This window comes from Strigops habroptila, chromosome 5 (genome assembly GCF_004027225.2).
Source record: "Strigops habroptila isolate Jane chromosome 5, bStrHab1.2.pri, whole genome shotgun sequence".
In the NCBI taxonomy this organism is placed as follows: Eukaryota; Metazoa; Chordata; class Aves; order Psittaciformes; family Psittacidae; genus Strigops; species Strigops habroptila.
In genome coordinates, this window is record NC_044281.2 from 67,111,699 (window position 1) to 67,134,798 (window position 23,100).

At 59.0% G+C, this 23,100-nt stretch overlaps 5 protein-coding genes across 6 annotated transcripts; 3 read left to right on the plus strand and 2 right to left on the minus strand.

The window, feature by feature from the left end:
* Positions 1–664: 664 nt before the first annotated feature.
* CUTC (cutC copper transporter) lies at positions 665–5,655 on the minus strand. Its single transcript, XM_030486087.1, has 9 exons — positions 5,567–5,655; positions 5,169–5,240; positions 5,032–5,091; positions 4,583–4,792; positions 3,325–3,360; positions 2,818–2,951; positions 2,158–2,185; positions 1,701–1,806; positions 665–1,104 (listed from the first exon to the last, which is right to left on the minus strand). Exons 2-9 carry the CDS (start codon positions 5,236–5,238, stop codon positions 993–995), a joined length of 756 nt encoding a protein of 251 aa, XP_030341947.1. The 5' UTR covers positions 5,239–5,240; positions 5,567–5,655; the 3' UTR covers positions 665–992.
* Positions 5,656–5,673: 18 nt separating this feature from the next.
* LOC115608015 (cytochrome c oxidase assembly protein COX15 homolog) lies at positions 5,674–10,318 on the plus strand. The gene is made up of 8 exons (XM_030486088.1): positions 5,674–5,915; positions 6,877–6,999; positions 7,241–7,427; positions 7,640–7,807; positions 8,263–8,344; positions 8,678–8,832; positions 9,712–9,825; positions 10,046–10,318. The coding sequence occupies exons 1-8, from the start codon at positions 5,704–5,706 to the stop codon at positions 10,175–10,177; spliced, it is 1,173 nt and encodes a 390-aa protein (XP_030341948.1). The 5' UTR covers positions 5,674–5,703; the 3' UTR covers positions 10,178–10,318.
* Positions 10,319–10,515: 197 nt separating this feature from the next.
* On the plus strand, positions 10,516–12,269 carry LOC115608018 (V-type proton ATPase subunit e 2). Its single transcript, XM_030486093.1, has 4 exons — positions 10,516–10,708; positions 10,791–10,838; positions 11,042–11,187; positions 11,452–12,269. The coding sequence occupies exons 1-3, from the start codon at positions 10,605–10,607 to the stop codon at positions 11,133–11,135; spliced, it is 246 nt and encodes an 81-aa protein (XP_030341953.1). The 5' UTR covers positions 10,516–10,604; the 3' UTR covers positions 11,136–11,187; positions 11,452–12,269.
* A 614-nt stretch (positions 12,270–12,883) lies between these two features.
* Positions 12,884–18,466, minus strand: ENTPD7 (ectonucleoside triphosphate diphosphohydrolase 7). Of its 2 annotated transcripts, XM_030486090.1 has the most exons (13): positions 17,954–18,466; positions 17,704–17,883; positions 17,413–17,618; positions 17,178–17,331; positions 16,726–16,829; positions 16,588–16,644; positions 15,977–16,125; positions 15,746–15,901; positions 15,317–15,426; positions 14,666–14,990; positions 14,504–14,589; positions 14,230–14,391; positions 12,884–14,061 (listed from the first exon to the last, which is right to left on the minus strand). In XM_030486090.1, exons 1-13 carry the CDS (start codon positions 17,959–17,961, stop codon positions 13,833–13,835), a joined length of 1,926 nt encoding a protein of 641 aa, XP_030341950.1. In that variant the 5' UTR covers positions 17,962–18,466; the 3' UTR covers positions 12,884–13,832. The 2 variants fall into 2 exon arrangements, with proteins under 2 accessions (XP_030341950.1, XP_030341951.1); XM_030486091.1 differs by lacking the exon at positions 15,317–15,426 and having other exon boundaries at positions 15,735–15,901; positions 17,954–18,464.
* Positions 18,467–18,710: 244 nt separating this feature from the next.
* Positions 18,711–22,819, plus strand: SLC25A28 (solute carrier family 25 member 28). Its single transcript, XM_030486092.1, has 4 exons — positions 18,711–19,104; positions 19,239–19,467; positions 20,278–20,334; positions 21,739–22,819. Exons 1-4 carry the CDS (start codon positions 18,772–18,774, stop codon positions 22,254–22,256), a joined length of 1,137 nt encoding a protein of 378 aa, XP_030341952.1. The 5' UTR covers positions 18,711–18,771; the 3' UTR covers positions 22,257–22,819.
* Positions 22,820–23,100: the final 281 nt, after the last annotated feature.

The window sequence follows — 23,100 nt, forward strand, 5'->3', positions numbered from 1 at the left end:
TTGCCAAGATGAGCAGACATCCAAAACCGGTTTTTGCTTCCCAAGAAGGTCTGCTATCTCTGCTGTCAGGGGGATTCTCTTCAGCTTTTGTATGATTTAGAGAAGAGCAGGCAGCTATAGAGGTGCTTTCTTTCTGGGTCTCAACTCTTTTAATGGATAACTCAGATCTTTCAGCAGGCATTTTGAAGGGTAACTAAGGCTTCCATGTAGGCAGCAATAACCCAACAGGCACCCTGAGCACCATCTGGAGAACAAACAGTTCTTCACATTGAGGAAAGCACCTGGAAACTCCCTTCGTAAAAGCACCTTGTCTTCCCAAGGTATTCCATCACACGCCCACCCCACCTCAAGCACTCACAACTCAAGCCCACAACTACCTCACCTCATCAGTCAGATACGTAGAAGCTCCTCCCCATTAGACCTTAACGTGTTCATCATGTATCAACGTGCTTCTCTCTATCTAGCAGCTGCTCTGTTGCTAACCTCCAGCTATCCTACTGGCTGATCACAGCAGGCTTTTTTTCCAGCTGTAGCCGTTTCCCTCCCTGGCATTCTGGATGTGATTGTATTCTCCTCTGATACAGCAGAGGCCTGCTTAATTCAGGCTATGCAACATGGATCACAGTCGCACTTGTAAAACACAAACAGAATCAAAAACCACAGAAAGAGGGGGGCAGCTGCAGTGTTTATTTGACAATCACATGCAGTGCTACACAATTCAGTCCCCCTACTTGCTCAGCTTCCTTCCTCCCAGATAATGCCCAACACCTTGTTGCTGCAACATCTGGGAATGAGTCCTTTTATTTAAAATGACCAACATAAGTTTCCAGGCCAGGGACTGGTCATTCAGGGGAAGCCAAGGGAGGAGATGTCAGGCTCCATCACCCAGTTCGCATCCTCTGCAGCCTGAGGACGGAAGCAGTACCCATCTGTCCATGTGGCAGGGAAGACCCTGGACTCCCAGTGCTCTTGTCCCAGCACGGTGCCTTCCACTACAGAATGTTCTTTGCGATTGCGTTCAGGGTCCTCACTTTGGCAACATCAGCCACCTTTATGGAGTACTCAGGGGCAGAGAAGGACGCTCCCATGGCAACATTTGGATTCCTGTCAGGCAAACCAGTGGTTACTATCTGCAGGTTGTACGGACGAATAAGACACTAAGAAAAACCCACAATTTCCCCTAGTCTCAGCAGTGACCAGAGAAGCTGCTGGTACCTCCTAAACCAAAGATGAGACAATAATAGAAAGAAGAATAATCCAAAGGCAAGAAACAACGGCATTAACAGAAACCCAGTGCAGACCTGTGGACAAGTGTAAATCATTCCTCACCCACTCCTCGGAGGCACATCCCACTGGCCTCCCAAATCCTACATGCTTGTGTTAAAGGTTTAAGACAACTACACCAGAACCTGCCTTCCCAGGTGCCACACAAGTGCACTCACAAGACCTAGGGTAGCAGTAGCAGAAGAAACGCCCTAAGGGAGCGGTTCTGCACAGAGCTCACGTCCAGATGAGGAGCATCGCTGGATTCACACACTGCAGAATACAGAGCCAAGCATCATGATCCCAGCCATAAGAGCACAATTAGCACCCAGGAAGCTGTTTGAAATTTATGCCTGTTCTACAAACTCATGTTCCCATTAATCCAGCTTCTCCCTTGCACAGGTTTTGCTAACAAATAGAACTAAATACTCAGTTACCTAAACTTCATCCCCGAGTCGCGGGCTGAGCGAGCCGAGCAGTGAAACTCAGACGCAGTGGAGCCTTCCAGAATCCTCTGCAGGTTGCGCTCCGTGATGCCACCCCCTGGTGGGAAGAGATCTGTGTCATACACAGTGCAGATGCCACTGCCCCAGGCCTGACATTACCCTGCGACCTATTCCCTAAAGAACAAAAACCATCTACACTGAAGGGAAAAGACAGCCTTTGGGACAGTGGAGATCCAGGCAGTGAAAAGTGATGGGAGAAGCCTTGGTTCATGTTCTCCCACAGATCTAGATCTGTTCCCAAATCCTCCAGGGCAGCAGCAGCAGGGCTCTGCCATCCCCAGCTGGCTGTGTGGCCTTCACTCACACAGCACATATGAGGGCAAGAGACTAGGAAGCAGGGGCTAGGGGCTACAGGACCTGTTGCAGATGACAATAAAAAAAACATTACCTGGCACCACAACAATTCTGCCCTTCGCCTGAAAAAAGAATAACATGTTAGTGATACTGCTCAGCACCATATCCACATGTGCATTTGAGGGGCAACAAAGAAACCTTATAGAATCACAGAATCGTTAGGGTTGGAAAGGATCTTAAGATCATCTAGTTCCAACCCCCCTAAACCTTACATGCAGCACCTTCCATAAACTCATGGATGTCACCACATCTTACAATTCATGTACTCTCAGCCATCTACTTTTTACTATTAATCTTTTACAAGGAATAGTGAAAAAGAATATGCAGTTACAGTTAAGACAACTTGTCACCATTTTTCCTCCTACTTCTCAGGTACATCCATTCCATTTTCCTAGCAAGAACTGTAAGACCCCCAAGCAGGGCCCTCACTTTGCTGTGTGCATGGGCTAATCCCACCAGCTGCTGAAACCAACTCCTACCACTCTCCTCCCAGTCTGTGAGCAAGAACAACCCAACCAATCTTTGCTGTGGAGACTTTGGGGTCCAGCCTTCATGGATTTGGAAAACTGATTAAGGCCAAGCGCTCCTTGACAGAAGTTCGCTTGCAGAAATGAGAGTTACCAGAAAGGACCTGGCTCCAAGAAATGCCCAGGAAGCAGACACAGTAATCCAGGGGAGCACAGGCAACACTTACTTGTTCTGCAAGCCTCTTAATTAAGGACAACCCTTCCAGCGCTGAGCTGTCACAGCCACTCGTCAGCACCCGCTCAAACCCCAGAGAAATCAGGGTCTCCAGTGCCACCAGGGGATCATGCACCATGTCGAAGGCTGAAGGACCAACAGAACAGCTCAGAAATCGCTCAGCTCATCATGCTCTTAGCCAGCTCAGGAGACAACAAGAGGAAGGGTCCTTCTCACAGTGGCTGCCCTGCGGGGAGCCACAGCTCCTGACTATAACGTCCCCTTTGCAGGAGTGGCAGGGCCCCCCTGCTCAGCTCCTCAAGCACCTCCTCTCCACAGAAGATAGCAACACAGTCCCCCAAGCCTGGACACCCTGGACCTTTCCCCTCCTGGGGGATCAGCACAGCCACAGCCTGCTCTTGCAGAGCTTTCCCCCCTCCAAAGAGCATTTAAGCTCAGCTCCAGCTCCCTCCCAGCCCCACCTTCGCCTGGCAGCGGGGCAGAGGCTGGTCCCACTCACCTCGGTGAAACGTGACTGGCAGGGGCCGGCACACCGCTGCAATAAGAAGACATACGGTCAGTCAGGGTGGTACAGAGAGTCCCTTGTGCTAGAACCAGAAAAGCACATGAGGTGGAACAGGACAGATGCTTCTCATGCCACTCCTGGGGTGCTCAGAAGAGTCCCAGTACTTGCTGGGAAAACGCAGCTGCTGCTCTTTGGCGGAGAGGAGTTCTTCTGCCCTTTGAGAAAGCAACAAAGCTTTGTTTTTATGAGTAACACCAAAATCTCCCATCTCATCTGGATCATGCAGAACCCTCATCCCCACCAGAAATGTCTTTCTCCACAGGAAGGAAGCAGGAAAGTTTTATCATCTACCTGAGGAAGTGACGGGATCAGCGCTCTTTGAAAGCAGGATAGCTGATTTTTATCATTTCTTGCACTACCTACAATTTCTGCTCTCAGACCACAGCAAACCCCACGTGCGGGGCTCGATTTACTGTGCAAAGCTTATTTATTTCTACGAAAAGAAATCGAACTGCCTCCTTCCCTACAAACACTGGTTCCAGCAGAGCACCTCATGCCCTAGTGCAGGCAAACCCTGGCAAGACCCTCCTCTTTTGCCACACTCCCTACAGCACATTCACCTTCACACGAGAACCTCAGCACCACATCACCAGGGAAAGGCTCAGCTTTAGCTTTGGCTGTGGCTCACAGAAAAAATGTGGAAGCAAACTCTTTCTCTACATGTCAGGGGTCTGGACTAACATTTTCCCACTGCAGCTCCAGTAGCCTTTTATACATTTCCATCTCTCTCATTATCTTTTCTCACTGGGTATGTTAGAGAGAAGAATGAAGAGGAGTTGCCAGTTTCCCACAAGGCCAAAGTCCAGGAAAGACATATCCTAGACACCTGTAGCAGGGATGGGGAAGAACAAAGGGCAAAGAAAATGAAGAAGACAGAGAATCCAACAGTTTAATACCCTAATGCCCTCAAAGAAGCTCACCTAAGCCTCTCTCCTTCTATGGGAGCCGCTTGGGGAAGTGGCCCTTGGTCTGCAAAGCTTCTTACATCTGCAAAACTATTTAACATCTCACAGGTATGACCACGTATGCAACTGGAGAAGGCAGAGAGAAACGGCAAGACCACAGACAAGATGACCAGACCAAAGCACCTTGCACAGCTCTTTCCACATCACAGAGCAGCACTGAACTTCCACCCCCAGTGCAGACAACACATGGGACTCAGCACAGCACTTATGACTGGAGCCCCTCTTACCCAACAACGCTGTGCAGAGCTCCGTGTCAATGCGCCCATCCTCGGTGAGGGCTCCAAACACCAGCCCATCCGCGCCGTGCAGCTTGGCAAGGCGAATATCGGCTTTCATCACTTCCACCTCCCGGTCTGAGTAGAGGAAATCGCCGCCGCGAGGTCGGATCATCACGAACACCGGGACCCGCACGCACTGCTTCACCACCTGCAGCAGCCCTGCGGGCGGGCGAGAGGCGGCTCGGCACCGGAACACCGCGACTCCGGCCACCGGGGCGGGTACCGAAGGCGGCAAGCTGGCGAGAAGGGGGACGGGGGAAAGAAAAGGCGGGAAAGAGGAAAGAAGGGAAAAGGAAGGGGAAGCGGGAAAGGGGCGCTCCGGAGCCGCTGACCCCCGGGGTGGGGGGAGCGGCCGCAGGTGCGGAGAGCGCCCAGCGCAGGGCGGGTGCGAGGCTCACCCATGCTCGGGGTGGTTCCTCCTTCCACGAGGCCCGCGCACAGCTCGATCCTGCCGGCACCTGGGGAGAAGCACATCAGAACCAGGCCTGCCGCGCACGCCGCCGCCGCCCCCTCTGCCGGGGCCCCCGGGCCTTACCTCCGCGCTCCGCGTTGACGGCGGACTCCACCGAGTCCACGCACACCTCCATGAGGAAGCCATCGTCCATACCTGGGCGAGAGCAGCACCATCAGCCCGCCCCGGCCCATGGCGGCCGCCCCGCTCTGCACCGCCGCCGGCCCACTTCCGCCTCAGGCCCCGCCCCCCCTCGCTCCCACTTCCGGCCTCGCCCCCTGCCTGCCGGGACCCGTGCCGCCCGCGGGCGCGAGGGCGGACGCGGGAGGGCGGGGGCGGGCGCGGGGCGGGGGGGGGCGGTTGGAGCCGGCGCGCCAAGCTCGTGCGCTGTGGCGCAGGCCCCGCCCCCTTCTCCCCTCCCCCTCCCGCGCCCCGGCCCCGCCCCCGCGCGGGCCCCGCCCCCGCCTCGCACGCGCCCTCACCTGCGCTGGCGGCGCGCGGGGGTCGCTGCTTGGCTCTCGGTCACGTGCCGGGGATCGTCATGGTGACGCCCGGAAGCGGCTCTCGCCCCGGCTTCCGGCGCGCGCGTGCGCGCCACTTCCGGCGCGCGGCGCGGGAGATGCTGCGCGCGGCTCGCGGCGGCGTGCGGCTCTCGCCGGGCCCGGGCTTGGTCCTGAGGCCGAGCCCGAGGCCGGGCCCCGGCCGTCCCCCCCCGCCGCGGCGCCTCCTGCAGCAGGCTCCGCCGCCCGTCGTGCCGCCGGCCGTGGGGCGCTGGCTCCTGGCCTGCAGCGGCGCCGTGGCCGGTGCCGTGGTGCTGGGCGGCGTCACCAGGTGAGCGCGGCGCCCCCCGCCCCGCCCCGGGTCGCGCTCCGGGGCCGTGTCCGCGCTGAGGCCCTCGAAGGGGCGCGAAGCTGGCAGCGGGCCCCAGCACCGCGGACCCGCTTAAGCTGTCACGGCGCCGCGCAGCTGCCTCCCGCGCCTGGCACCCCCCCCAGAGCACAGCTGGGACAGCCCCTGTCGGGTGTTTCCTCCCTGGTTGTGAGGGGACAGGGGGGGTAGGGCAGGGAGTGTCGTATTGTATCGTGTCACAGGATGGTTTGGGTTGGAAGGAACCTTAAAGCTCATCCAGTCTAATCCTCTGCCACGGGCAGGGACACCTTCCACTAGAGCAGGTTACTCCAAGCCCCTGTGTCCAACCTGGCCTTGAACACTGCCAGGGATGGGGCAGCCACAGCTTCTCTGGGCACCCTGTGCCAGCGCCTCAGCACCCTCACAGGGAAGAACTTCTTCCTGATATCTAATCTAAACCTACCTTCTTTCAGTTTAAAGCCATTCCCCTTTGTCCTGTCCATACCTGTCCTTGTAAAAAATCCCTCGCTAGGTTTCTTATAGGCCCCCTTTAGGTACTGAAAGGCTGCTTTAAGGTCTCCCTGAAGCCTTCTCTTACTCAGGCTGAACAACCCCAGCTCTCTCAGCCTGTCTTCATAGGAGAGGTGCTCCACACCCCAGAGCATCTTTGTGACCTTCCTCTGGACCTGCTCCAATATAAGGTCCACATCCTTAGGTACTAGAGAGGCTGTCCATGGTGTGCTGATGCTAGCTGGGGATAACATCCTCTTACACAGTTCTGGTAATTTTGGGTCTGTCTGGTTGCTCACAGACTCCCTGATCTCCATCCTAACTGTGAGTTTAAGGGTTGTCTGGTGCAGGTAACAATTTTCACTTCAGTTCAGTACATTTGCGTACTGTAAGGGAATGAATTGTGCCTGCTCGTGTCTCTGTCTGCTCCCAGGCTGACAGAATCTGGCCTGTCTATGGTTGACTGGCATCTGGTGAAAGAGATGAAACCCCCGAGAACACAGCAGGAGTGGGAAGCCGAGTTCCAGAAGTACCAGCAGTTCCCAGAGTTTAAAATGTGAGTGTGCAAAAGTGGAAGGAGGGTGGGCTGGGAGCATCCCTCCTGTGACTGAGCCACTCGAGGGGCTCTTGTGAGAAGGGAAGTGTCTTCATCACTAGGAGGGTGCACAAAGCCTGTCTGATGGTGGTTCCTTCGCTGTCACTTCTTTTCTCTGAGGAAGGTGATGTCTTGTCGTGAAAGTACAGCGTAGGACTGCTACGTCACATGAAGCAGTTCTTTGTTTTACTGGTTTTAACAGCCTGAATCACGACATGACGCTGACAGAGTTCAAGTTCATCTGGTACATGGAGTATTCGCACCGCATGTGGGGCCGCGTCGTGGGCTTGGCCTACATCCTGCCCGCTGCCTACTTCTGGCGAAAGGGCTGGCTCAGCCGCCCCATGAAGGGCTGTGTTCTTGCGCTCTGCGGGCTGGTCTGCTTCCAGGTGAGTGAGCTCCGTAGCTGCAGGGATCAGCAGCAGCATCACCTGTGAGTATCTTCTGATTGAGCGTAGTGGGATTCATGAAAGCTTGCAGGGTGTCACTGCTGGGAGCTGGTTGAAGGTGGAGGAAACAAGTTGCTTTGCCCCTAACGTTTACCTGTTCATAGCGGTTGCTGCTGCCCTGCCTGGCTGTAACCCCTCTCCTGTGTTGTCAGGGGCTGCTGGGCTGGTACATGGTGAAGAGCGGGCTGGAGGAGAAGCCCGACTCGTACGACATTCCTCGGGTCAGTCAGTACCGTCTCGCAGCACACCTTGGCTCTGCGCTGGTTCTGTACTCTGCTAGCCTGTGGACGGGGCTGTCCCTGCTGCTCCCACAACACAAGGTACGGAATGATGTGTCAGGAGTCAAAAGTGCACGGTGGTGTCAATTCAGAGGGTTGGGAGGTGATGTGAAGGGTGAGGGAAGGGTGTGAGGGGTGGTGGTGCTTCCTTTTCAGTCTCTGTTCCTGACTCTGACGTAGTACTGCGTTACAAAATACCCTTTCCGTAAACTTCTTGGTTATGGGGCGCTTCCTTTGTCTCGTGCTGTTCCGCTCAAAAGTGATTAGTCTTGGAGTTTGTGCAGGCTCAGGCAGGGCTGTGCCTGGCTGGGCTAAACGCTTGTGCCAATAACTGTCCAGTGGCCAATTCGGTTTCTGCACAGGGTTGGACTTGATTTGTTGTGGTTTTGAGGGACTCCTGAAGTGTGGCTGTGCCATGTGGTGGTCTCTAGATCCCTTCTGTAAAATCCAGGCCAACCCCTTGGCCTGTATCTACAGTGAAGGCTTTTATTTTACAGTTACCTGAAACCCATCAGCTCATTCGCTTGAGACAATATGCTCACGGCACTACAGCTCTCATTTTCCTTACAGCTCTTTCAGGTAAGACTTTCACTGTCCCATCTGCAGCTCATTCCTTTATGCCCTCTTTTTTGTTTTTTATCTTCCCCTGGTCCAGCAAGGACTGTGAGCAATCCCATCATGTTCTCTGGGAAAACTTTATTGCTGTCAGGGAGCATACAGTCAAGAGCCTCCCTTACTGGTCTTTCCTGAGGAGGTGGAGATGCACCTTCCAGCCTGCCTGTTGCTCTGTGATCTCTGTATATGTTTCTAAAAGAAATTCAGGATCGAGCTGAACTCTTGAATCAGAGCTGCACAACCTGCTGTGCACTTTTGCCGACTCTGGAAGTTTCATTTCCTGCTCTGGAATTGCAGGTGCCTTTGTGGCTGGGCTGGATGCTGGCCTGGTGTACAATTCCTTCCCCAAAATGGGGGAGCGCTGGATCCCAGATGATCTCCTTGCCTTCACCCCCGTACTGAAGAATATCTTTGAGAATCCTACAACTGTACAGTTTGATCACAGGATCTTGGTAAGTGCTGTCTTCCTGCTGTGTCTGTGCTGCTTCTCAGTAGTAGTTGTCTGCGCTCAAACCACGACACCTCCTGCAGCCAAGTTGTCCTCTTTGGGCCATGGTTCTGTCAGCTTGAGTGATATCCAGGGCGCCCAAAGGTCCTGAGAGCGTGTTACCAATTTGCTTCTGCACAGAGAGGAAGTGTAGCACTCCTATTTATTTTCAGCATGGTCTCCTTCCTTGAGGACGTCTTCTTCCTGCACAATTTATAGTCTTTGTGTCTCGTTTTCCATGACACCAGCTACTGACCAGGGTAGCCCTCGCTATTGGGATGTCTGGGAAAGCTAGGTGAAATAAAACTTGGAAATCCTGGTGTTGAATGCTTCCTCCAGCACTTCTGAACATGCTTTATACCAGCAGCACACTGTGAAAGTATCTCAGCTAGTTAGAGTAATCCAGATATTAAACACCACTGCCCACTGCTGTGGGCTAAGCCATCACTAAGGTGAAAAGATTAAGTGACTTAGAAGAGGAATCACCTGGGGTGACCTAAACAGCAAGAGAGCACTGGTGAGCTTCCACCGTTAGCTGTCAAGGTGACAGATGGGGAGAGGGCAGAAATAATCCCTAATGACATGAAGAAATGAGGAAAAGCTGTTGGAAAGTAAAGCATTAATTTGGAGAAAAATTGAACTCTGTAACTTTACTTAAATTTCAGGGTCTTTAACCTGGCGGGCATGGAAACTCCAGGATTTGGCCATGGCCACTAACATGTTTCTACAGTTAAATATTGCTCACAGAATTTCTTCTACTGCATGGAAAGTGCAGCCAGAGGCCACTGCATCCATTTCCTTTGAACTTTTCCTGAAGGGTAGTTGTTTGTCTCCCCGTCTGCAGGGAATCACTTCCATCACAGCTGTCACAGCACTGTACCTCTTCTCACGGAAGATCCCGCTCCCTCACAGGGCCAGGATGGCAGTGACTTCCTTATTGGCCGTGGCTTGCATGCAGGTACTCACAAAATAGAGCTGTCCCCAGTTTGGGTATGTGCTGGCCCCGGGAGCAGGAGCTGAAGACGTGGAGCTGCCTGGACCTGGGGCCTCACTGCATGCACCGTCTGGATTGGAGGGTGGGAAGTCTGGCCGTGGCCATGAGCCCTTCTGCATTATACTGGGACTGTGTGTCCATGGTGCATCCACAGCTGCTCTTACCCCTTCTCCCTTCTTGGCAGGTGGGCCTGGGCATCAGCACCCTGCTCCTGTATGTCCCCACGCCTCTGGCCGCCACACACCAGTCAGGCTCCCTGGCACTGCTCAGCACGGCGCTCTGGCTCATGAGCGAGCTCCGGCGCGTCCCCAAGTAACCGGCCGGGGGAAGAGCCCTCCGGGGGCAGCTGTGCCCAGAGAGAGCAGCAGAGACCCTGCACCTCGGGTGCACGGGGATGTGCGCAGGGAAGAGGTGTCGGGTGCGAACGTTGTAACATAAAGGCGTTTTTACGTCGCGGCTGGTGTCTAGCTGGGTGCCTCCTTTCCGCAGCGAGGTGAGGCGGGATGGGGCGGGGGGGCTCCGGTGCCAGCGGGCTGGCAGGGGGAGCCGAGCCGCCGCGGCGGGGCGGGCCGGGCCAGGGCTCCCTTTGGCGCCCCCTGGTGTCGGCCCCGCTTCGCTTCTCCGCCAATGGGAGGCGGCGGTGGGGCTAGCGCGCCGCGCTCCGCCTGCGGATTGGCTGCCGCGAGCGGCAGTGGGCAAAGCGGCATCCGGTGCGGCGGCGGTGGGTGCGGAGCGGCGCGGCCATGACGGCGCACAGCTTTGCGCTGCCGCTCGTTCTCTTCTCCGCTTTCTGGGGCCTCGTGGGCATCGCCGCCCCCTGGTTCGTGCCCAAGGGGCCGAACCGCGGGTGAGTGAGGGCCTCGAAGGGATACCGGGGTGGGGGGGTTGCAGGACCGGGCCTCCCGCTCCTAACGCCGGTGTCTCCGCAGGGTGATCATCACGATGCTGGTCACCACTGCCGTGTGCTGCTACCTCTTGTGAGTACTGCGGACCGGGCCCCGGTATCCCCCTGCTTCACTGGGCCCAGTGGCTGCTGCCCCACCTGCTGCCCGTGGATGAATGGGACAGCCCCTGGGCTGCGGCCTGCCTCCCTCCCAGGGCAGCAGCCCCTTGAGGCAGCGCCGTCCCGGGATTCTGGGATGTGCTACCGGGGCTGACAGCAGGGTGGGTCCCTTTGCAGCTGGCTCATCGCCATTCTGGCCCAGGCCAACCCCCTGTTCGGGCCACAGCTAAAGAACGAGACCATCTGGTATGTGCGCTTCCTCTGGGAGTGAGCAGTCCCCAGGAGCCGGCGCCCGGACAGAGACCCCCCATCCGAATCGTCACGTGAGTGGGCAGAGGGCTGGGGTGGCAGAGGTGTCCCCACTTGCCTGCCAGTGTCTGGCTGGGGAGGGAGCTGCAGCCGGGCCCTTGATGGGTGGGAGATGTTTTCGCTTCTGTGCATTGTGGTAGTGGTGGTGAGCTGGTGTCACTGTGGGGCTGCTGAGCAAACCAAGCACTTCCCGACAAGTCTGTGGTTCTCTAGATTTGTGGGAGCTCCCTCATGGGTGCAGTTTGGTGCTAACTTCTCCTCTTTTCTCCCTCCCCCAGCTCTTGCTGCTGTTCCAGCCTCTACGCTCCTGTACCAGGCAGCCCCCAGAGGTCCTGGGACAGAGGCTGGACCCGCTGCCCCAGCACCCCTGAGCAGGGGAGGCAGCACCCCGGGATGAGGGCCTAGTCAGCCCAGCCCTGGGAGCAGCCACAGTGCCAGGGAGAGATCCCCTCAGCTGGCCGAGTGCTGTCCTGAGAGGGATCTCTGTGTAGTGCCAGCGGATCCTGTCCCTGCGGTGCCACCCTGCTCCCTCCCATGCACTCAGCCCTAGCCCCCCAAGTGAAACCCCTGCTCGTAGCCCAAACTGCCCAACTTGTTGCCATATCCCTGGTCATTTCAGGCACCAGCTGCCCCTCTGCAAGAGCAGGGAGAAGCCCATTGCATCCTCTGTTGTGTGGTCAGTCCCCTGTGGTGGGGGTGGTCCTTGCTTAGATTCTGGCTGTGGGTGGGAGAAGGGAAGGCTCACCCTGGAAGAGCATGTGAACCCCCTTGGGTGTGATGAGGGAGGTGCTGGGTGCAGGGCAGGGGGTTCCCCTGCTTGGCAGCCCACTGCAGGGGATTAAAGGGGTGCTGTGTCTCTTCCCACATCAGCAGCGAGGGAGCTGCAGTAGCATCTAGGTATCATCGCCACCACCCCAACCTGTGTCCAGGCTCTGAGGAGAACCAAGTAGGGTGTTGCGTTTTAGGTTTCCCCATATTTATCAGATAATTTATTTATTTATTTATTTGTCTGTGTGTGTTAAATTTGTGTTGTGGAAATAAACCCTTTTTCTAGTGAGTGATGCTGGAGGCAGTCACTTGCTGTTTTGAGGCTGAGGAACAGTCTTGGCTTTATTCATACTTCCTCCCTAACCCCGCTTCTGCACCATGAGAACAAGGATCCTCAGCTATTGAGCAGGAGGTTGGCAGCACACTGGTGCATGGAAAGTTTTCTCCTTCACAGCACCTGTGCAGTGGTCCTGTGGGACCATGGTCACACACAGGCAACAGCACGCGCTAGAGGGAGACTGGGTACTTGCCCAGCCTCACTTGTGGTAGGCAGCTGTGCTGGGGCCATCCCTGTGGCTGTGCAGCAGCTCAAGAGCTTAGTGGCCTGTTTTCCAGGTAGTTCCGTAAGATTGGGGTGGGGAGTAAGGTAAAAAGCAGCGAACTACATCTTCCAGAGGCTCTGAGTGGCCAGGCTTTTCATTTTAGGGGGAGGGCAGCAGAGGATGCTGTCTCCAAGGATCAAAACAGTTCAGTTTGGATCAGAGCTTCCCTTGCTGCTACCAGCTTGGAAGGTGAGCTCAGCTGTCCTGCTGGAATCACAGAGAACACAGGCAAGCAAGCAGCTCCATCAGCCCTCCACTGCAGGATGAAGCAGTGCTATGCAGATGTGTGTTAGCCCCCAGTCACGCCAGGAGCTGTTGATGCTAAAAAACAAGACCCATCTCAATGGCTCAAGGGGTTTGTTTATTGCTACAGGAGTGGGACCAGCTGAGTTCAAGTAAAAAGTGACAAACTTCATTGGTTCATTGCTGGGCTCCAGCCCCAAGGGAAGAAGGCTTGTGCCTGTGCACAGCTGGGCTGGAGTGAGGTGGTTCCCCCAGGGGCAGGGCCAGCCTGCACTCATGGGGGAGAGAACCATGGGTCCTGGTTAGTGCCTGATTAACGTGGGGGACACCACGGGGCAGATGCACCCAGGAGGCAATGTATGTAAGGAAAGGCAGCCACCTTGGTGGTGCCTTAGGATCCAGTCCCTGAGCCCTCAGGGCTGAGCCTGGGACCATAGGTGATTGTCCTAGGAGAGGGAGACTTGGCAAAGAGCAGGACAATGCTTAAGGAATGCTCTGAGAGGCGTCGGGCTGGGCAGAGCAGAACAGCTCAGTGGAACTCTTGGCTCACCTGCATCCTGCAGTAACTTTGCTGGCCACTGCTGTTCTCCAGCCCGTGGGCTTGGCAGGCACTGCAGAAGGGCCACCCCATTCATGAGCTACAGCACCACACCAGCTTGCTCTGCGAACCAGTGATTGAGACATGGGGTGGCCCAGGGCTTCAGGACACAGCCCTGGGTTGGCTACATCTGTGACAGCATCCTGTTTATCTGAGGGACCTGCCGGGACTGCAGCCTTGAGCCCGCTGGCAGCAGAGGACTTTGCTCTACACCACGTAGCAAGGCAAAGGCCAGAGGCCACGGAATGCAAAGATTAGGCCTGGGGCAAGGCAGAGAGCCAGGCCCCACTGTCTGTAGCTGCCTTAGCCCACAGGCTCTGGTTCTGATGTGGAGATGATAGAGCGCAGAATTGAGATGGTTTTTAAGGAGGAGTCCAAGCCCTCGGAGTCCAGGCTGTGAACCAGTCCTGGTTCTGCTGGTGCAACTGGACAGTGGGTAGCGCCGGTGTCATGGTCCATTCCCCTGGCCCAGCGGCACCACCACCTTGTCCAGCCAGAGCAGGTTGAGCTGGGCCGAGCGCAGCTGCCGGTGGTGGATGCGGCGCAGCCGCAGGAGGTAGAGGACTATGGCCAGCGCCACGACCAGGATGCAGGCGAAGAAGAGATAGTGGTTGTAGACAAAAGAGAGGCGCAGCCAGGAGGCGTGTGCTTGCCGGATGCTCTCCTGCCGGAGATCCCTGTGGAGAAGAAAGTCAGGACTGGCCTGGGATGCCATGGGGTACTACCAGGGTCTGTGCCACTGCTCCCCTTGCCAGGGGTGGCAGAGCCCTCGCCTGGGGTGGTAACTCCTGCTCCTCCCTAACCACCCTTCCCTGAGAGATGCCATCAGTGGTATCCAATGATACCTGAGTGGCAGAAACCGTGTCTTGTAGAGGATGGCTCCCAGCGTCCACTGCACCTCCCGGTCATACACCAGCTGGGCCGTGCGCAGGCTCGGGTAATCCAGGGGGAAGCTGAAGCCCTGGTGAAGGACTTGGTACATCCAGGCTGATTTGAAGCACTGATACCTGCAGGCGTGACATGGTCATCACCCAGACACTACCACCCACACCATGGTCCCTCACCCCAGCAAAAGCCCCCACAGGAGTTCCAGCCATGGCACCCCCTAAAGCCACTTACTTTAGCCGGTGCTGGTCAGCGTGAGCAGAGTAGAGGCCACCACGGAAGCGCTGGATCAGCACCTCCCATCGCTGGCTGCAGTATTCCTGGGGGAAGAAGTTGGGGCTCAGGGCAGAAAGCAGCCCCCATTCCTGCCCAGCCCTGGTCTGGAGCAGCACCCACCTGGGCAGCAGAGGTGAAGGTGGAGGCACTGTATTGGCCCCCCAGGCGCAGCACGTCCTCGGTGCAGTAGAAGAACTCAGAGAAGCCATAAAACTCGCTGTTGCCAAAGTCAATGGGTGCTTTGTAGGCCCTCACCAGGGAGGCCTGGCTGCCGTTGGGCCCGGCCAGGAGGGGCTGCAGCAGCTCCACACAGGCCAGCCAGTCCCCTCGTCCCCGCACAAAAAGGGTTTGGCCACCTCTCACCACCGTGTCCTCCAGCCCCACAGGCAGGCAGGGGTCCAGGAAGGGCATCTCGGGGCTCAGCCCCATCTGCTGGCCATGCAGGCTGGAAAACAGGCCAGGAAGGAAAGAAAATTGCAGAGGGGTCCTATACCACCCCCCAAAAGCCTAGTCTAATGCTGTCCCACATCCAGATACCCCCCGCACCAGCCCATGCTGTGTGCCCTCATACCCCACTATGCTGACGCCCACCCTGCTACCTCCTGACGAGGCCAGACTGGCCTGATCTGTGATGCTGACCTGCAGCCAAAAGCCCTGAGCACCTGCAGGCTGCAACAGGGCACAGCCCACCCCACCCAGCTCACAGGGATCTGGATCCCTGCACAGCCCCTGGGGATCTGGAGGCAGGGTTTGCTCCTGGCACAGGAGTACCTGGGCACTAAGCCTCTGGCCTCAGACAACAGCTTCATGAAGGGAAGGAGAGACAGGAGAGAGAGCTCAAGGTGGGGATGCGATGGGAAGATGTGCTGAGAGAATCGGTGCTGGAGAAGAAGGGAAAGTCAGAGCAGGAAAAGCCGAAAGCCACCAGAGGAGCCTCCCCGCAGCCTGCTGCGAGAGGAGGAGGAGGCAGGCAGGGAGCTGCCCCACTGATAACGCCTGCCAGGCTTGGAGAAGGGCAGTGCCCATGCACCCTGTGCCAGCCACACAGCTGCTGCCCATGTGGCTGTGGGAGCTGGTATTGTCATGGGCGGCCCTTGAGGCAATGCGATAGGGAGAGGGAGTCATGAAGGAAGCAGCACCCCATTTCGCAATGCCCCAGCAGGGACACCGCTAGGTGAGGCAGCAATACCGGTTGTGTACATAGGTCTGGTTCAGCACAAGATCCTCATAGCGCTGCCGGGCAAAATTGCCCCCGAAGCCCAGGAAGGTGTTGACGTAGACACGATACACGTGGCCGGTGTGCTGCACATCACAGCCCAGGTTGAATTCCGCCAGCAAGCTCTTAGCAGCCTCCTCCTGGGGACACAGGGAGGTCTGTGATCTGCAGCGGCCCAGGGAAGGTAAGGGCTGCTCTCAAGGTCACATACACACCTGCTGCGGGGAGGAGAAGGCTCCGGAGTCAGGCACTTCGTACGCAATCTGCAGGGAGGCACCCCCCATGTCTAGGATCCCAACTGTTCGTTTCCGAACCAGGGACTCTCCCTTGTCCCCCAGCGCTACAGTGACCACCGCATCCTCCTCTGCAAGCCACAGCAGTGTGTCAGCAAGGGCCTGGGGCAGCATCTTCTCCCCTCCACCATTACCCCCCACAGCACCCTCATGGAGCTCCTCCACCCCTGCAAACAGCCCCCAAGGATCACCTGCAGGGCAGCAGGTCCTGGAACTCGGAGCTGGCCACCCCCCAGCTTTGTAGGTTCCCTCAAAGCATCCACTACTGGAAGCCGCTACAGGAACACCACAAACCTTCCCTCCCTGGGTCTTCACCCAAAATGCTGCAGGTGCCCCCCTTAGAGGGACTTGTTCCTATGGCTGGGGCAGGTGCCCCTCTGGGTCCCAGGTCTAGGTGGGTTTCACACACATGGCTGGGGGGTCAGGCACTGCATGGTCAGAGAGGCAGACACTGCCTGCTCCAGAGCTTGCTCTTAAGCAGGCTCCAGTCCTGCTCAGACCCTTCCAGTTGCTCTACAAGCAGCCAGACTCACCATCCTCGTGATCAAACCGGCCCAGGACAAAGTTGATGCCGATCCAAGAATAGACACCTGCATGAGATAGAAAGGGTTGTTACAGCAATAACAACAATAACTAAAGGGAACCAAGCAGTGCTTTGCAGCAGCTCCTACCTTCCTGTTTCCCCGAGATCACTTCTGCATGTGATTTGGAGAAGAGGAAATCAAACTCCTGGGGCACATTTCTCACCAAGTCCTCCAGGATTGCAGCTTGCTGCCTGCAAGGGCACAGGAGAGGGATGCTAACCAGGGATGCTCCTTTGCAGGAGCACAGAAGACAGTGGGAATCCTGCTGCAACACACCCCACGTCCAGCCCCATGAGCCCTGCTGCTGCCCCCAGCGCACTTTGCAGATGAGAAGCTGCATCAATTCGTTTGAGACTTCAGTAAAACATGCCTATTCTCAGCTACCTCCCAGCGTGCTCAAAGCACACCCTTTCCTTTCTCAAATCCCTGCCAGGATTCCCAGTTCTCACAATAGGCTCAGGACAGGGTAGCGCCTTCCTCGTTGTGGCTGAGGGATCCCAGCGGGTCCCTGGCTCCCCCAACAAGGCACAGGAACTCACCCCTCGGGCAGCAGCCGCATGCCTGCCGTGCACAGGATGTAAAGCGGAGTCTCCTTGTGCTTCCGAGCAGGGACATGGGCTGCCGCGAACTGAAGCAGAGGCCGCAGGTAGGGCGTAGCTTGCTCGGGGGCCGCTGCTGCTGTCACGGAGATGCCTGCCCGGGGAGGGGATGCCGTGAGCCAGGCAGCGGCTGGTGCCCATCCCACACAAGGGGACCAGGAGCAGCGGCACTGACCTGGTTTAATCTTCTTGACGACGGGGCGGCTGCTGCGGTCCCTCATCTGCCTGATGTCCAGCAGGTCGTGCGGGTTCCCGTTGTGCGGGGGCCAGAAATACACAAAGACCCGGGACCCGCTGCTCCCGCAGTCCACGACCACCCCGTAATTAAGGGCCGAGTCCTCGGTGTCGGTGGCAGTCAGCTCCTCCGCCCGCGCCAGGTACCTGGGAACCAGGGAGGGGCGGATATGACACAGGCCGCCTCAGTACCGGCGAGCCCCGCGCCGCCGGCAGCCCCGTCGCCGCTCACCTCTCATCGCGCCGAGCGGCGCGGCCCGGCACGACCCGGCGGCGGGGGGTGGCGGTCGCCAGCAGCAGCAGCAACAGGAGCGCCACGGTGACAGCCATCCCCAGCGCCACCGGGCGCTGCCGCGGTCCCGGACACGGGCATGGTCCCGCCGAACGCCACGACGGGCAGGAAACGCCGATCCTGCGGGCAGAAGCCAGAGCTCAGCAGCGTGCCCAGGACAGCCCCGGCCCCGCGGCCCAGCCCCGCTCACCTGGCCATGTGCGCCCGCCGCCGCCCGCCCGCGCATCGCCCCGCACCCGGCACCGGCACCGGCCGACACGTCACCAAGCGCCGCCACCGCGGCCAATGAGCACCCCCGCAGCCGGGCCCCCGCCGGGCGGCGCCCCGCCCACCGCGGGCGCGGAGACCAATCGGCACCGCCGGCCTCCGGAGGAGCCACGCCCACGCCGCCCGCTGACCAATCGGGACCGGGCGGGACGGCGCCCCCAGGCGGCCGAGGGCCGCGCTTGGCTTCGCCCTTGCTCCCGCGTCCGACCTTCGCCGGGCGACGTCACGTAGACACTTCCTCCCGCGCTCCCTATCGCAGCTTTCCTACCGCCAGCGCCCAGCCAATCCGAGGCGCCCAAATAAACAACACGCGCCGAGAGCCGGAGTGGCGGACGAGGCGGCCAATGGGAGGTCTCCGGCCCCGCGGAGAGGAACAGCGGGATGGCCAAAGGTCGCAGGCTCGCTGCCCAATGGGCTGCGCGGAGGGGAGGGGCGCGAAGTTGAGACACCCAATGGGCTGCGCGGGCCGGCGGGGCGGGGAGTCCCGGTGGCCAACGGGCAGTGCGCCGGAGCGCGCCGGAGGGAGCGGCCGGCCAGTGGCGGCGTCCCATCCGCGGCGGCGGCCGCCAATGAGCGCGGCTCGCGGGGGGCGGGAGGTGTCGGGCTGAGCCAGTGGGCGCGCGGTGGGGGCGGGCTCCGGGCGGCTGCTGCCAATGGGCGCGGCGGGGCGGGGCGGAGCGGGAGCCGGGGGGCGGGGCGGCGCGGCGCGGGGCCTGGGGCGGCGGCGGTGGCGGCGGCGCCATGGAGCTGGGGGCGGGCGCGGGGGCGGGCGCGGGCCCCGGCGCGCGGGGCGGCGCGGAGTCGGGCCGCGTCCTGCTGCTGCTGATGGGCGGCGGCGGCGGCGGCGCGGGCCGCGCGCGGCGGGGCGGCGCGGGGGCGGAGGCGGGGCCGGGTCCCGGTGCCGGCCCCGGCCCGGGGGGCGCGGAGGCGGCGCGGGGCAGCGATCCGCGCTCCCCGCCCGCGCCCGACTACGAGGCGCTGCCGCAGGGCGCCGCCGTCTCCACGCACATGCTGGCGGGCGCCGTGGCGGGCGTCATGGAGCACTGCGTGATGTACCCCGTCGACTGTGTCAAGGTGCCGGCGCCGGTGGCGGGGCGGGGGGTGCGGCGGGGCCGGGGAGGGGGCGGCGGCAAACCGGAGGGCGGCCCGGTCGGGCCCCGCCGGGTCCGCAGGGGTGACGGGCCGCCCGGCCGGGCCTTGTGTTGCAGACGCGGATGCAGAGCCTGCGGCCGGAGCCCGCCGCCCGGTACCGGAACGTGCTGGAGGCCCTGTGGCGCATCGCCCGCACCGAGGGTGTCTGGCGGCCCATGCGGGGCTTGAACATCACGGCCACCGGCGCCGGGCCGGCGCACGCCCTCTACTTCGCCTGCTACGAAAAGTTAAAAAAGACGCTGAGCGACGTTATCCACGCGGGGGGCAATAGCCATGTGGCCAACGGTACTGCTCCCGGGGCCACGGGGGCTGCCGGCGGCCACCCCCCGCCACGCCAGGCGGGGAGCAGGGGGGGACAGGCCGAGCCTTGGCGGTAGGGAGGGCTGGTCCGATCCTGCTCGGCTGCGTGGTGTTAGCCACCATGGGGTTGGGTGCCACGGGTGTGCTAAAGCTGTGCTCTCTGCAGCCGTGGTGCTGGGCAGGGGGAAGCACCGGTCTGCGCCTGCCACAGCCGCTCCCGGGTGTCCGGCTTGGAGCAGGTTGGTGGCCCTGGCTCGGAATGGTGGACAGGAGCTGCCTGCAGATGAGCTGGGCCTGGCCGCAGTCCCGTGGGTTGGGGGTGCCGGAGCTCGCCCCAGCAACACCACGTGGTTTCAGAGCCCATCTTGCTGTGGTGCCCGTTACTCGTCTCGAGGAGCCGCCACGGTGGGGAAGGCGTGGGGCCAAGGGGAGAGCAGGGCACGTCCCATCCTCAGCTCTGTTCTGCCATGTTTCTTCTCCATGGGGGCATTGGCCATTCTCAGGGCGCTGCCAACTGGTGGCCTTGGCCTGTCCCCAAGGGCTGGGCCCAAGCGAATACCGGTCAGCCCATGGGGCTTGGCAGCCTGTCGCAATCCTCTCGCTCTTTCCTTGAGCTCTCCGGGTGGGAACTGCGGAGGACTGGCCCTCCTCCTGCAGGGAGATGGAGGCCACCTTTGGATCTCACCCTCTTCCAGGGGCCTCCTGCTGTGCCTTGGCAGGGGACTCGGGGCTGTGGTGGAGCCCCGGGGTCCCTCACCTCCCCCCCCCTCACATGTGGCAGTTCTTGTTTTGCAGGTGCAGCCGGGTGTGTAGCAACGTTGCTCCACGATGCAGCCATGAACCCTGCCGAAGGTAACGATGGTCCTGGCCTGCCGGGGAGGGGAGGATCGGGGTATGCCCGCGCCGCTTGGCTCACCTCTGCGGCACGGAGGGTGCTCTCCTCATTGCTCGCCTGACTGCAAGGATCCTTTGGGGGCCAGTGGCTGCAGCTCTGGGTAGGAGCCCGGTGGCTGTTACAGAGGGGGTAGGTAGAAGAGATGAATTCTGGGGAGCACAGTAAACCCCAGCTTAGGAGGAGCACGGAGGGCACCAGGCTTTCGCCTCAGAATTTGGCTTGGGACAGTTACAAGGAGCAGGAGAGAAGGCAAGAGAGATGTGAGCTGTACTGCTGTAGTTATTCCAAGTGTTTGGAAATCGGGCATTGCTGTGGTGAGGTCTTGGGAAGATGAGGTACAGTTTCTTCTGGGCCTATGTTCAAGAAGAAAATGAAAAGAATGGGATACAAAAGACATGCTAGAGAAGTCAGAAGAAGGGAGATCTCGTGCTATGGAATGTCTGGAAGACATTGATTTTGTTGAGCCTGGTATGTATGAAAAAGGCAGTTTGTAACTGAAGTCTTTGAGCGTGGTGAGAAAAGGAGGAATAACAAGGAAAGGCCAGTCATAATCGTGTTTTTTCCTCTTAAAACTGAAGGGTTTGTGCCATTGCAGGCTGCAGTTGATCTGGGCCCAGCAAGGCTCCTGCCTGCCCACTGCCCAGTGGGGACCCTGAGGAGCCGGCAGCTGCGTGGCCAGACCATTGTCATTCCTTTCCTTGAGCTCATCTTCTTACCATGGCTGTAGTATAGTAGTTTTTAGTCACATCATTTTTAGCTCCTTGAGGTCATGTTGAGACAGGTCCCAGCAGTACCAGGGCAGGCTGTGCTCTGGGCTCCCCTGCTTCACTCTTGGATGTGTTGGAAGGGTTTTGCATCTGGTTCTTGCCCCAGAGCAGCTGTGTTTCGGCAGCGGCCGCCGATGATTCCTGGCTGGTGGGCTCTACGATGGGCTGTGGTTATTCTGGGGGCTGCACACGGGGATGGCTGGGGAGGGACAGGCTCATCCTGGTCAAGAGCTGTCTGGAAGGTAACAGATGTGAAGGGGGTTCTTACTGTGGGGTGACTGCGGTGGTGGATGGAGAGACGTTGGTTGCTTGGGAGTGAGGGTGAATCTGGAGTGTAAGCGCCTGGTATTGGGATGATCCCTGGGGCTGCAGCAGCTGTGGTGGTGGTGTCTGTGCAATAGTGATGCCTCAGCAGATTAAATAGCTGCAGTCCTGCCAGGGCACTGCTGGTCCGTGTTGTCTGTCATTACCTCATAAGCCAGTGTGACCAAACTCCGTGCGCTTGGAGGGAGCCTGGCTTTGTCCTTACCCTTCTCTCTCCACTTTTCCTCCGTGCCTGGGTCCTGGCTGCTGGCTGCCGCCGTCTGTCCCAAGTGGTCAAGCAGAGGATGCAGATGTACAACTCGCCTTACCAGCGTGTGATGGACTGTGTGCGAGCTGTGTGGCGCAACGAAGGGGCCGGAGCTTTCTACCGCAGCTACACCACCCAGCTCACCATGAACATCCCCTTCCAAGCCATTCACTTCATGACCTACGAGTTCTTGCAAGAGCAGCTCAACCCCCACAGACAGTACAACCCAGGCTCCCACGTGGTCTCCGGAGCCTGCGCGGGGGCTGTCGCTGCTGCTGCCACTACACCTTTGGACGTTTGCAAAACGCTGCTCAACACCCAGGAGTCCCTGGCCTTGAGCTCCAACATCAGCGGACACATCACAGGCATGGCCAATGCCTTCAGGACGGTGTACCAAGTGGGTGGCGTGACTGCCTACTTCAGAGGGGTCCAGGCGAGAGTCATTTATCAGATGCCCTCAACAGCAATCGCCTGGTCCGTGTACGAGTTCTTCAAATACATCCTCACCAAGCGCCAGGAGGAGCGGCGGGCTGGGAAGTGAGCCAGAGCCAAACGCCGTTCCAGACCTGCTTCACCTCCCCTCCTGGTTTGTCTTCTGACCCCTCTCCCTTTCAGTTTGTTTGTGTTGAAGAGAGGGCAGCGATGTCGTCGTTTGCCCGTGGCTGCTGCAGCTCTGCTCAGGCTGCACGGCTTGCTCTCTCCCAGGCTCCTCCAAGATGTCCCGCTGGGAGCTGCAGCCTGGGTCATGTCACCTGGCACTTCGGTGGAGCTGTGCTCCTGTCCTTCCTTTAACCAAAACATCCTCTCACGCAAAGCTCACCCCTCCTCGGAGGGGAAGGCGAATGTCCTGCCCTGCCTCTGCCAGGGCTAAGCTGAGCTCGCAGTCGCCAAGGAGGTGGCGGCAGCACTGCCTGGGATGCTGGGGGCTTTGTCTGGCTTTTGGCTGAAGCAAAGTGTAAGCCTTGCCGTTGTCTTGTAGCACGCACACGTGATGCTGACTGCCCCGGTGGAGGGCAGGGGGGAGGATGGCACTTGAGGAGGGGAGCCTGTAGGTTTGTTTTTGTTCCTGCTCTTGACACCTCCAATAAAAACAGTTCAGCTCTATCCTCATGTCCCCTTCTTACTCCTGCATGGCCAGCTCCCACACCACAATCTTCTGTCTGTGCCCAGTGCTGAGTTCTTTTGATGGGTGCCAGAGGGGCATCTATCAAAAGGGAGCAGTGGAGTTTGGGGGTGGCAGTGTGCTGAGGGGTCCTGCCTGGCCCAGCCACCCTGGCAAGGTGCAGGGAGGAGGGGGGCTCCCATCCCCTTTGGCTGGTGGCCCATCACTTGCTGCTGGCATGGCTTGTGACCCCACTGGAGAAGCTGGGGTTCATGCTTCTCGT